Source organism: Camarhynchus parvulus, chromosome 12, assembly GCF_901933205.1.
Source record: "Camarhynchus parvulus chromosome 12, STF_HiC, whole genome shotgun sequence".
Classification (NCBI taxonomy): Eukaryota; Metazoa; Chordata; class Aves; order Passeriformes; family Thraupidae; genus Camarhynchus; species Camarhynchus parvulus.
In genome coordinates, this window is record NC_044582.1 from 18,930,210 (window position 1) to 18,942,589 (window position 12,380).

General features: G+C 50.7%; 1 protein-coding gene across 5 annotated transcripts in view; it reads left to right on the forward strand.

The window, feature by feature from the left end:
- Positions 1–12,380, forward strand: part of ITPR1 (inositol 1,4,5-trisphosphate receptor type 1) — a 158,471-nt gene that overhangs the window by 127,261 nt on the left and 18,830 nt on the right. For all 5 annotated transcript variants that reach the window (XM_030956611.1, XM_030956612.1, XM_030956614.1 and 2 more), the window contains 7 exons: positions 832–1,024; positions 3,836–3,958; positions 6,680–6,855; positions 7,504–7,668; positions 8,887–9,082; positions 9,588–9,689; positions 11,642–11,781. In XM_030956611.1, coding sequence (XP_030812471.1) covers positions 832–1,024; positions 3,836–3,958; positions 6,680–6,855; positions 7,504–7,668; positions 8,887–9,082; positions 9,588–9,689; positions 11,642–11,781 — 1,095 coding nt within the window. The remainder of the gene's footprint in view (positions 1–831; positions 1,025–3,835; positions 3,959–6,679; positions 6,856–7,503; positions 7,669–8,886; positions 9,083–9,587; positions 9,690–11,641; positions 11,782–12,380) is intronic.

Genomic DNA, 12,380 nt, shown 5'->3' on the forward strand with positions numbered 1-12,380 from the left:
TCTGTGGACTCTTGTCTCTGCTGCAGAACATGCAGGAAGAGTTATTTATTTAATTCCCTGGCAGTGGCGGGGGGAGCTATTCCTGAGCTGTCATGTGTGGGCTCGGGGATGGAGCTGAGCAGAGCTCTCTTGGCAGCAGCAAGTGTGGCTTCGCTTCTGTTACATTTTGGCCGGTGCTGTTGCTGAATCCAGAAAGTTTGTGATAGCTTTTTGCCACTCTTTCTGGATTCAAATGACAGTTTGGCCTCGTGTGCCATCTAAGAGCTTTATACAAGTAAAATGTTCACAGATATGGAGATTTCCTGCAGGAGCTGTGGCTGCCCTATCCCTGGGAGTGTCCCAGGCCAGGTTGGACAGGGCTTGGAGCAGCCTGGGACGCTGGAAGATGTCCTTGCCCATGGCAGGGGTGGCACTGGATGGGCTTTAAGGTCCTTCCAACCCAAACCAGTCCGTGGTTCTGTGACTTCCTAAAATTCTGTAGTAAGCAATACAGATATAACTGTTATTCCTTGTATTTGCCCATGGCTCAAATTTGGCAACTTTCTTGAATTGGGCGACCACGTCGCTCTGAACTCCATCCCAGCTTTGATGTGGGATTCTCTGGGCCCCTTGGAAACCCCAGCTAAGACCAGTACTGCCAGGATAAGACCACAGCATAGCAATTACAATTCTGGAACTAAATGTAGACCTGCTCTGAAAGGTAAATTAAATGCAATCTGTGTCAAGCTGCTGTTCCTTGGAAATGCATCTGCTGGTTTGAAAGGGGGAGCAAAACAGGCAGGAAACCAAGAAATAAGAGCATTTCGAAGGGCTGACGAGGCTGCTGTGCAGATTGTCAGGTCGGACCGCACCATGGAGCAGATCGTGTTCCCCGTGCCCAGCATCTGCGAGTTCCTCACCAAGGAGTCCAAGCTGCGCATCTACTACACCACGGAGAGGGACGAGCAGGGCAGCAAGATCAACGACTTCTTCCTCAAGTCTGAGGACCTCTTCAACGAGATGAACTGGCAGAAGAAACTGCGAGGTGGGTCAGTGCTGCTCCACGTGGGGCGGAGCGTGAGGTTTGGTTCCAATAAAGGGAGAAGCCATAAAACATTCCCCTGAAATCTCTCCAGTTTTTGGAAGACACAGCCTCCTTATCCTAATTTCCTGGCTGCGTTTCCCTTCTCTCTTTCCCCATTAACTAAAATACTTTAAAAAATACAAACTCCCCAATACACCTGATACTGAAAATTTCCCTCTAATGTCTAATATCACCCTCCCTTTTAATTTTAAACTCTTAAATTCTGTAAGATTTATTCTTCCCCATTGTTTCTTTCATCTTTCAATGTCTAATTTCATTTATCAGCAAACCTAAAGTTTATTTGTCAAAGCAAATATCTTTTTCCATTCATCAATCAGTAAAATCCTTCCCATTATTTCTTTGATCTCCCAGTACTAGTTTTATCTACCAGCAAACGCACAACTTGTTTGTAAAAACAAATTCAGGATTCAGGGAGGACCCAGCTGAGGAGAGCAGTGGCCTGTGCTGGATGCAGGGGGGAGTAAGGCTGGGGAATGCAGCAAGCTTGGACTTGGTGATTGTCAAGGTCCTTTCCAGCTGTAAAGATTCTGTGGACTTACGGCATCTCTAGGGATGGAGATGTTCAAGAACAAGTTAAAGATGGATTTCTGAGTAATTGTAAAGTAGAATTCATCCTTTTTTGGCAAGTAGACTGACTGACAGGTTGATAAGTCCCTTCCATCCCTGTGATGCTAAAATGTCTGAACACGGGTGCTTCCAAGCACTGATTTTCCCTCTGATGTTCCCACTGGCAGCTGGGAAATCCCTCAGAATTACATTTTAATTCACAGAGTGCCACCACGTCCCCCAGTAAATGTTTTAGTTCATTTGCTGAATATTTCTGTTCTTGTTCAGCTGAAGGCTGAATGCTGCAGCTGAGGCTCAGTGGGCAGTGCTGGGAACTGACCAGCAGGGACCCTGGGAGATGTGAGATAAGGCAGCTCCTGCCTGCTGGGCTCAGCCCCTCCGTCTGAGAGCACTGATAGCTGCTCCCTCCAGCTCTAGTGCAAGAGCAGGACTGCTCTGGAACCCCCTCTGGGGACAGATGTGGGACTGCTTCCAAAAATCTGACAGCTCTGCAAGAAACCCGGGTGTGTGACATCCTAAACAAATTGCAGCTTCAGCAGCATCCATATATTCTGTTAGATTTTGTTGTTTGAGTCACTTTGTCTTCGAGGCTGTCTCCAAGCAAGCTGTGAAGGCATCCATCATTAACAGCTGGCCACAGATTCGCCAAGATCCACCTGCAGAACTGGAGAATATTTCTTTTTTTTGTTTCCTTTGAGAAACTGGGATCATTTATTCTGTCTCTAATATCCAGGCCTTGCCTGTCCTCTGATTTTTTGCATCTGTAGAGTTGTTTCTCACATTTTCAGTAGTTTGTGCTGGAGCTGTGACCTCTGGCAGTGCTGTGTGTGCTCACATGATGCCAGTTAGAGTCTGTTCAACCCTCAAAAAGACTTCTAAAATAAAGATCCATGTACTTCTCCCTTCAGCTCATGTGCTGGCCCATAATCTGAGCACCAGAAGTCTCTTAATTGCTAATTAAGAATGGAAATGAGCTGCCAAAGCCAGGCAGAAGCACTACACAGACACAGAGTCAGTGTCCATCACCAAAAAAGTTAAACCTGGATCTTTATAATCACCCTTATATAATCCCATATAAATTCATTAAACCTGGTTACACATTCTTCCAGTTAAAAGGAAATTGAGAACATGGAGATATTGTGGAATTCTTTACCCCTTTGTTAGCTGGGGGTGTTAGAGGAGGGCATTTTCTGGAGAGAGGTGGTGGCTCCTGCAAGGCTCAGAACTCTCCTGCACGTTATAAATTATCACTCAGCCCAAAGTCTGCATTTTCAGCTTGTTCCTAAATTTTACTGAGAGCTTTTTCTTTGCTCTCTGATATCTAAACCAGCTGCCTCCTTCCACCAGGGCAAAACAGTCCTTTCCCTTTGAGAGCATTTTTAATGGATTTTTTTCCCTACTCTAGATTTCAGGAGGACTCAGTTTGCTGTGCAGTAAACCCGCAGGAGCCAAAATCAGGGGGATTTTGCCTGGATGCAGAGGGAATTACTGCAAGGCAGCTTTGTTGGGTTCATGACCACTTCAGCAAAGGAATCTTTCTGCTTTCTGCCTCTTGGTTCTGGCTGCAGGGATTCTTAAAATAAGGAGTCTTTTTGAGAAGTATTCCTGGGTAACATTAAGGATTTGAATGTGCTCTTGGTTGTACATTGAGCTCTGGGCAGATGGGCTGAGTCCTTTGCCCCTGGGGCAGAGGGAAGGCCAGGGAACTTCACCCCCTGCTTATTCTGGGGCTGTTTTGGGCTGTTCTCAGCAGAAAATGAGTTTGTAGATGGCACTGCCTGGTGCAGGTGAGCTGCTGGCAGCAGCAGAACACAGAGGGATGGGGCTGGAGCTCATTTTCCTCCTCCAAATTGTTCTTGCTGTGACTGTGAGTGCAGAGTATGTTATTAGGGGAGACCTCAAGTGCTTGATCTCTGCAGTTCCTCAGCTTGTTCTCTTGCTGTTGCTAAACCATGTTGGAAACAGGGATCCTTTGCCTTAAAACACCATCTAGGAAACTTGAAGGGCTCCCAAGATGAAGGATAATTTAAAAAACTTCAGAATTAGCCATGAATATTATTACTTTTGATGCTGTGCTTTTGGGCAAACTTGAAAACTTGTTTGGGTGGTGATATATTTTTTATATAGAGACCTCTTCTTTTTATTAAACCCTCCATTAGAAAGAAATGATTTTCTCTCTTTCAGCTCAGCCTTTCCTGTACTGGTGTGCTCGGAACATGTCCTTCTGGAGCAGCATTTCCTTCAACCTGGCTGTCCTCATGAACCTGCTCGTGGCATTTTTCTACCCATTCAAGGGAATTCGAGGAGGTACTGATATTTAACCTAAAAAAACCATGTGAACAAATGAGGTGTAGTGAGCCAAATTCTGCTCTCCCCACTCGTGTCTGTGCACTACATCAGTGGGGGTAGGAGAACAGAATTTGGCTTTTTACATTGCCTTGTTTTAAACTCTGCTGTTCTCTTTGTCTTTCTTGAGACATTTTTTAAGGAAAATGTAGAGCCATGCTTTTTCTCGGGGAAAAAAATTACCTGAGACAAACATCCTCCTTTAATTGCTTGACTGTTCTACTTCAGTTTAAAGTCCTGTAATTAAGGATTGAGCTAAAAATAGGTGAAATGGTGAATGTGTTGTTTTCCTTGAGCGTGCAGTTTATTAATGGCACTTTCCACAGACTTTTCCTGGTGCTGCAGGAGGGCTGTGAGTGCTGGGGGTGGGTGACATTGTCCTGCCTTGCCAGGGGGAGCAGTGGCCAGCAGGAGGATGAGGGAGAGGAGCCCCTTCAGCCTCGCCTGCCCCAGGGTGTGGGGAGCAGAGCATTCCCACAGGGAGCACATTCCTGCCCCCAGTCCTGGGCTGGCACCGTGGCATTGCACAGTGCCAGGGCCCTGGTGGCTCTCAGAGCCAGCTCAGTGACACTGAGCAGATCCAGCCTCTGCCAGAGCTGCACCCTGCCAGGGCAGGGCCGGGTCCTGCATTGGGAAATCCGCAGGGGTGTTCTCAGCAGCGTCACCTGCATCGCTTGCGGAGTGATGGGAGTGTCTGCTCAGGAGCTTTTCCCTTGTGTCTAGGGGGTTTGCATCCTGGAAAAGCCTCTTACAGGGATGTTTTAGAGCAAATTCCAGAACAGTTTTACCTTCTGCCATCAGGACCACCAGGCTGTGGCTGCAGCTGCTGCTCCTCAGTGTCACACCCAGGGTGGGGACAGCCCAGATCCTGGCTGGAAGGGTCTAACAAGCCCAAAGAGCAACTGAATTCCTGTCTCAGGTTGCAAAGATCCCAAGTTAAAAGCTCTGAATTGATGGCTGCCAGGAAGGCTGCTGGTTAAATGAGATTACAAACTGCAAGGCTGTGGGGGGGGATTGTTTGGCATTTTGAAGGTGCCCTACCCTACATATTTGAAATTCTTTATTTATCAGGTAACGTTTTGATAAAACCTCTTCCTTTCTTAGTTAGAATCCAAAATGTAAAATAAATAAATACATGTGTATCTTATATTTAGCTTAAAAAAAAAAGTCTCTTCCAAACAGACTGTTTGGGGGAAGTTGTCAGTGTCTTGAATTGCTCAGACACGGTGAACTGAGCAGCTGATGAGCATCTGACAGTAGCAGAAGCTGTAAAACTTCTGACTTGAGGAGCAGAAACAAAACTGGATGCCTGGAATTGGGTGCTGGAATGGTGAGAGTTCCAGAGACAGGCAGAACTCCCTGCTGGCTGCATGTTCCTCCTGCCTGTGGCTGTGCAGGGAGTGCCCGTGGTCCCAGCAAGGCTCTGGGGTCAGGGTGGCTGCAGCAGTGGAGCAGTGACCACCCTTAGCTCCGTGTGCCAGGACAAGGACGCTGCTCCCAGCCTCTGTCCCTGGGAAGGAGAGGGGAGCCTGTGGCCCTGCTCTGCCCCGAGGTGGCACAGCTGGGTCCCAGAGGTCCTGGCACTGCCCTCCTCGTGCTGCTGGGCAGCCTGGGTGTTCCAGGGAGCCCCTGAGAGCCTCACTCACTCCAGCTGTTTCTTCACGCCTGCTGGAAGCTGCTGCAATTCCTGAAAGCAAATATATTCCCAATAAATCTTATTTAGATTTTAGATAAGTCGTTCCTAAATAAGCTGCTGCACATTTCCTCTGTCCCTCCCCATGGTGGTGCTTGTTCCCACCCAGTGACTCCATTCCCAGCTCTGCACCTCGTGCTGTGTGACAGCTCAGGAGCCCAAACTCCCCCCAGGCAGCCAAAACAGCTGCTCAACTTTACGCTTATTAACTTTTAATTTCCATCCATCCTCTGCTGTCTTTATTAATCTGCAGTGATTTGGAACAAGATTAAATGGCTGCTCGTGGTCGTCAGATGAGAGTAATATTTCCTAAGCTGCCTGAATTTGGGAGCAGGGGGGAAAAGCCCTGGGTGAGGATCCTGCCAGTCAGACACAGGTTCTGTGAGGATGAGCTTGCAGAAGGGCTGCAGAGTGCTGTGAAATTTGGGGGATCTTGCTTTCTTATCTGTTGAGGAACCAGTTGCTTGAAGGCACAAGTTTTTTAAGTCGGTTTTGAGGAAGAGGTGTGTGACATTCTGCATAAACCTGGGTAAATGGTGTTTGGGGCTGGATCTTTTTTATGGCTCTTTCAGGGAAGTGTATTTTTAGCTACACGGGCTCGGTGTTGTGTAAGCAGCCAGTCTCAGGGGACAGTCTAAACAGACCCAGAAATAGCAAAAGATGCCAAAAATGGGTGTGAGGGTCTGACCAGAAGCACATCAGCAGGGGAGGGGAGTGTCAGGGAGTGTCCTCACCTGCCCAGGCACTGCCTCTGCACAGCAAAAGGGGCTGCAGAGGGCCCTCAGCACTCAGGTGTGAGCACCACAATGGAGATCCTATAGCACTTATTGCCTGCATGAGGATTGAGGAACGAGTTTGTAATTAAAGCTGCTGCAGGCTCAGGGCTGGGGTGCTGCTGAACGGGTGGGTGATGCCCACCAAGGCAGGACCCAGGGCAGTGCTCTGCTGGGCTTGGCTGTGCAGCAATGGTCTGTTCTGCCTCTGCCCAGGCACGCTGGAGCCCCACCTGTCTGGGCTGCTGTGGACAGCCATGCTCATCTCCCTGGCCATCGTCATCGCCCTGCCCAAGCCCCACGGCATCCGCGCCCTGATCGCCTCCACCATCCTGCGCCTCATCTTCTCCGTGGGGCTGCAGCCCACCCTCTTCCTGCTGGGAGCCTTCAATGTAAGCGCCCAGGGGGCCTCTCTGACCTCCTCTGCCCCTGATGTCAGGGTTCCTTACCTGCTCATGCAGACGTGGAGCAGAAATAGCCTGGGACATGGTGGTGGGACTGCTGGGAGGGGTAATGCCTCCTTGGGCTGCTCCTCACACGAGGGCTCTGAGTTGTTCATTTAATCCTGGTTCCCCAGGCTGCAGACAGAGCTCTGAGGTTTTGCTCAGTGTAGGAACAGCTCCAGCTTCAGACAGGCATGGGGAGGAGTCTGTGACCTGAAGCATGAGGTTATTCACCCAAAGTGCCTCAGTGTTTATGGGGTGGTGTGAGGCTCACGAAATGATGCGTTGTGAGTCTGATGGGGGGGAGCTGGGAAGGGGCTCAGCCTGGAGAAAAGGAGCTCAGGGGGGACCTTGTGGCTCTGCACAGCTCCTGCTGGGAGGGGACAGCCAGGGGAGTCAGGTTCTGCTCCAGGGAACAGGGACAGGAGAGGGAACAGCCTCAGGCTGGGCTGGGCAGTCTTAGGTTGGACACCAGCAGGAATTTTTTCATGGAAAGGTGCTCAGGCATTGGAAAGGAAAGTGCCTAGTTACCTTCAGCTTGAAAAACAGTCTGTTTTCCCTGATACTGTAACTAATTTATAGTTGCTCTTCCCTTAGGTTTGTAATAAGATCATTTTCCTGATGAGTTTTGTGGGTAACTGCGGAACCTTCACGCGAGGGTACAAGGCCATGATCATGGACGTGGAGTTCCTCTATCACCTGCTGTACCTGCTGATCTGTGCCCTGGGGCTCTTCGTGCACGAGTTCTTTTACAGCCTCTTGGTGGGTGCTTGCTTGGCCCTCGGAGCATCGGTTCTGTTTGTGAAGTCCCATCTTGGGCATATCCTGGAAAATTTCTGCTTTTCTCCTGGGAAACTGTTGAACAGACACTGGGAAGAGCCACAGACTGAAGGTTTTCTTTAGGAGAAGTTACCTAGGGAGACAGCAGGACTCCTGCCACATCCCCTCTGCTGATGTGTGACTTCTTGCACGGCTGGATAGGGAGAGGACATGGGGGGATGGATTTAAACCAAAAGAGGAGAGGTTTAGATGAGATATGGGGGAGAAATCCTTCCCTGGGAGGGTTCTGAGGCCCTGGCACAGATGCCCAGAGCAGCTGGGGCTGCCCCTGGATCCCTGGCAGTGCCCAAGGCCAGGCTGGGGCTGGGAACAGCCTGGACCAGTGGGAGGTGTCCCTGCCATGGGGCAGAATGAGATGGGCTGTGATGCTTTGCTGTGTTATTATCAATAATGTAGCACAGTGTCTGTGCTTTCTGAGCAGCTGGATGACTCTGGAGTGTCTCCATGGCTGTGTCCAGGCTCCAGCCCTCACAGATGGACACGGATCCTGGCACACATTCCCTCTGTCTGGGGTGGGATTCACCTTGCACAGCACGGTGCTTCTAGAATAACACTGAAGGAGGGGATCTAGTGGTGGTGGAGAAGATGCGTCAGTGTTGAAGCAAAGCTGAATTCCATTCAGAACAGGCTATTTCTGTGGCTTTGGTTGGTGTTTGCCACATCCTCTGGTACCTGAGCTGGTTATTTGCTGTGTTCGTGGAGGTCCAGTTCAACAAATACCTGTCCTGTGATCCACCAGCATAGCCACAACCTGCCTGGGCTCTGCTGTGGGTTGTCCCAGACTCAGTGAAAAATGAAGGAAACATCAGCAGAGAAATCTAAACACAGATTTTGGGCGAAAAGTATTGCTTATTTAATGAAATGCTCAATAAATGAAGATTTAAAGAAAACAGCAAATTGCAATTTGCAGTGAGCTGTTTGGAGGCTGTGGGGCGGGTAGATAATACTATAAATCGAAGCCAGGCAGCAGTCTGTGCTGGCAGCTTGGTGTGTGTCTAGCACCGAGGCAGGAACACCTGCCCGCAGCATGGGCTGCTGGCCAGGCTGCTGCAGGGGAGGGCACAGCTGCCTCAGTTCCTCCTGCTGCCAGTGCTTGGGCCAGGGCACGGTGCCCCATGTGCTGCCTTTGGCTGTCCCCAGCTCTTTGACCTGGTGTACCGGGAGGAGACGCTGCTCAACGTCATCAAGAGCGTGACGCGCAACGGGCGCTCCATCATCCTGACGGCCGTGCTCGCCCTCATCCTGGTCTACCTCTTCTCCATCGTGGGCTACCTCTTCTTCAAGGATGACTTCATCCTGGAAGTGGACAAGCTGCCCAACGAGACCCTGCTGCCAGGTCAGTGCCAGCTGCTCCTTCCCCTGGGTTGTGTTGGCTCTTGTTCCCCAGGGCATGGATGGGACAAGGGGAATGAGCTCCAGCTGTGCCAGGGGTGCCCAGGTGGGACAGCAGCAGGAATTTCTCCATGGAAAGGGTGGTCAGGCCTTGGAAGGGGCTGCCCAGGGAGGTTTGGAGTGCCCATCCCTGGAGGTGCCCAAGGAAGGCCTGGATGTGGCACTCGGTGCTCTGGGCTGGGGCATCAGCCACTAAATGAAGAATCCTGGAGGTCTTTTCCAACCTCAGTGAATCTGGGATTCTGGGAAATAAAAAAGGTTTTGTGGTTGAATTAAAAACCATGGAATGTGTAAATCAGGAAGTAACAGTGCCCTTCTAAGCTCTAGTGTAAGATACTGCTCTAAATGCCTTGTAATTGCACACTGGGTGTGATGGGGAGCCCCAGTACCTGAGGAGTCACCTTGCAAGGTGTTGGAGCATCCTTTGATGCAGCATTTTGTGGTTTCAGATCGCACAGAGCCCGGTGAGACCATGACTGGAGAGTTCCTCTACTCAGATGTGTGCAAGGCAGGGAGCAGTGAAAACTGCTCCTCCATCATCCCCTCGGACCGTGAGTACCTCTCTGGGATTCCTGCCTCACACCCTGAGTTTGCACTCTTTCTTTACTTAATCACCCTTCAATTAAAATGACTTCTTTAGAAAACCCTATGCAATAAATTTGAGAACAAAGCTATCACGAGATTAACTTGAGATAGGATTAATTTAGGCCAGCAGCATAAATAACATTTGTTACATGAAGTGACTAAAGCAGAGAAACTTGCAACTAAACCAGACTTCATAAAACACTGCCATACTCTTTAATTTTCTGCATCAATTGCAGAAGGAAGAGAGGCAGTTTGCCTCTTTGCAAAGTTTATTATTTTAAAACATGAGGCTATTAAATGTGATCTCAGAAGATAATGCCCTGTGAAATATGGTTTATTGGCAGCATTGTTCTGTCTCAAACTAAGGAAACTCTTTTAATATCGTGGCAGGAAGTGCTCGATGGATTAAGTAGACAAGGATAGGTTTGGGGGCTTTGGAGATCAAGAAAGTGAGATATTACCTGGGTATTGAAATATTTCAGTTTTATTTCTAGAAAATGTAATTTCCATGTGGGAGATTTACGGTGCAGGCTGGGAGGGGCAGACAGAACATCCCAGTTTCTCTGGGAAGGGTGGCTCTTGCATGGCCACCAAAGGTCAAGGTTGGCCACCAGCCCCTGCTCACAGGAGGAGAGGCTCTGCTTGGCTCAGGGGTCCTCTCTGAGACAGTAAAATTCAGCCTTGCTGCAGGAAAAGCTGCTTCTCTCAGCTCCTTCTCGCTGGCTGCAGGAAGGAACACTCAGGGATGTTTTTGTATCACAAATAATCAGCGTAGTGCCGGGGTCCTGTGCGCTCAGGGATGTTCCTGGTGCCCCATACTTGGCCACTGCTCTCAGGTTTTGGTTATTTCAGGGTTTTGCAGGGCCTGGGGCCCCTCCAGGGCTGCCTGTGGGAAGGTGGGATCTGCTCATGGGTGTTTCTGTGAGATGTTTAATGGGTACAGGCGAGTGTGTGGGGTTAGGGAGTGGATTTTAGCAGCTCTGCAAGTGAAGCAGTGAAGTTGGAGCCTCGAGCTGAGCGAAGAGAAGGTCAGAAGAGGTGTGTTGCTTTTCTGGCAGAATGCTGTTTCCACAAGCAGTGATCTTTTAGCCATTTGAAAGCTCCGAGTGGAAGTTGCCATTTTGAGTGCAGCCCAAAGGCTGTGCAATCTGTCAGGCACCAGGGGAGAGTGGAAGAGGCAACACTTTGTCCTCTGAGCTGTCAAAAAGCTCGGGTTCTGTATAAACAGGCATCTGCTGAGCTGAGCTGTGCATGAGAGCAGGGATGGAGAGAGATTTCACCGAGTCACAGGCAGCAGTTCAGGCACAAAAGAAAACTGGTGGTGGGGAGAGGAGGGCAGGGAGGAGATCTGCTCCTGGGGGGATCTGGAGAGGGTCCAGGGGGGTTATGGGATGAGGAGGGGTCTGGAGCATCTCCCTTGTGGACGATTTAGGGCCTGTTTAGTCAAAAGAAGACAGAGAGTGGATCCCATCAATCCATACAATGTCCCCAGGGGGTGTCAGAGAATGGTTTCAGACCCTTCCCAGTGGTTCCCAGTGACAGGACAAGGAGCAGTGGCCATAAACTAAAACAGGTTCTGCCTCTGCATGAGGAAGAGCTTCTCTCCATGGAGGGGGCAGAGCCCTGGAGCAGCTGCCCAGGGAATTGTGGAGTTTCCCTCTCTGGAGATACCCCAGCCCCAGCTGGATGTTCTGTGTCACTGCTCCAGGTGGCCCTGCTGGGCAGGGGCTGGGTGGGAGATGTGCAGAGGTCCCTCCAACCCACACTGTTCTGTGATTATCTGGGGAATGAACCTACAGGGATTTGCAGCACAGGCTGGCAGTGTGAGGGGGGAGAGAGCATACCCAGCAAAGAATGGAGAGGAGGATTTAGAGCTAATCTTGGCTGTGAAACGTGTCTTTGCTTGCTGTGTTCCCAGAGCTGCTCACTGAGGAGCTGGAGGAAGAGAACAAGGAGCATACGTGCGAGACGCTGCTGATGTGCATTGTTACTGTTCTGAGTCACGGGCTCAGGAGCGGGGGTGGAGTAGGTGATGTGCTCAGGAAACCTTCCAAAGAGGTAAATTACCAGGGCCGGGGTTGGAGGAGTGCTACTGAGCAGGGCTGGCATCTGCACCTCTGGGGACAGCCCTGGGGGGACATCCCTGGGGACGTCCTGTGGGACACCCTGGGGCACGTCCCTCAACCCCTGGGGACATCCCTGGGGCACATCCCTGGGCAACCTGGGGCACATCCCTGGGGCACATCCCTGGGGCACATCCCTGGGGCACATCCCTGGGGCACATCCCTGGGGACACCCTGGGGACATCCCTGGGGGACATCCCTGGGGGACACCTCTGGGGGACACCTCTGGGGCACATCCCTGGGGGGACATCCCTGGGGGACATCCCTGGGGGGACATCCCTGGGGGACATCCCTGGGGCACATCCCTGGGGTCACACCTGAGGACATCCCTGGACACCCGCACATCCCAGGCTCTCATCCCTACATCCCTGGGATGCCCAGAGAGCAGCAGTGGGGGAGCCAGCAGTGTGAGCTGGAGGGAGGAGATGAGCACAGATCAGTGAGGGAGGAGCCTCAGGTGGCTCAGGGAATGCTGTGGTGTTTGCTGGATGCTGGGGGCACCAGCTTTGGTGGGAGCATCCCTAGGGAGAGGTG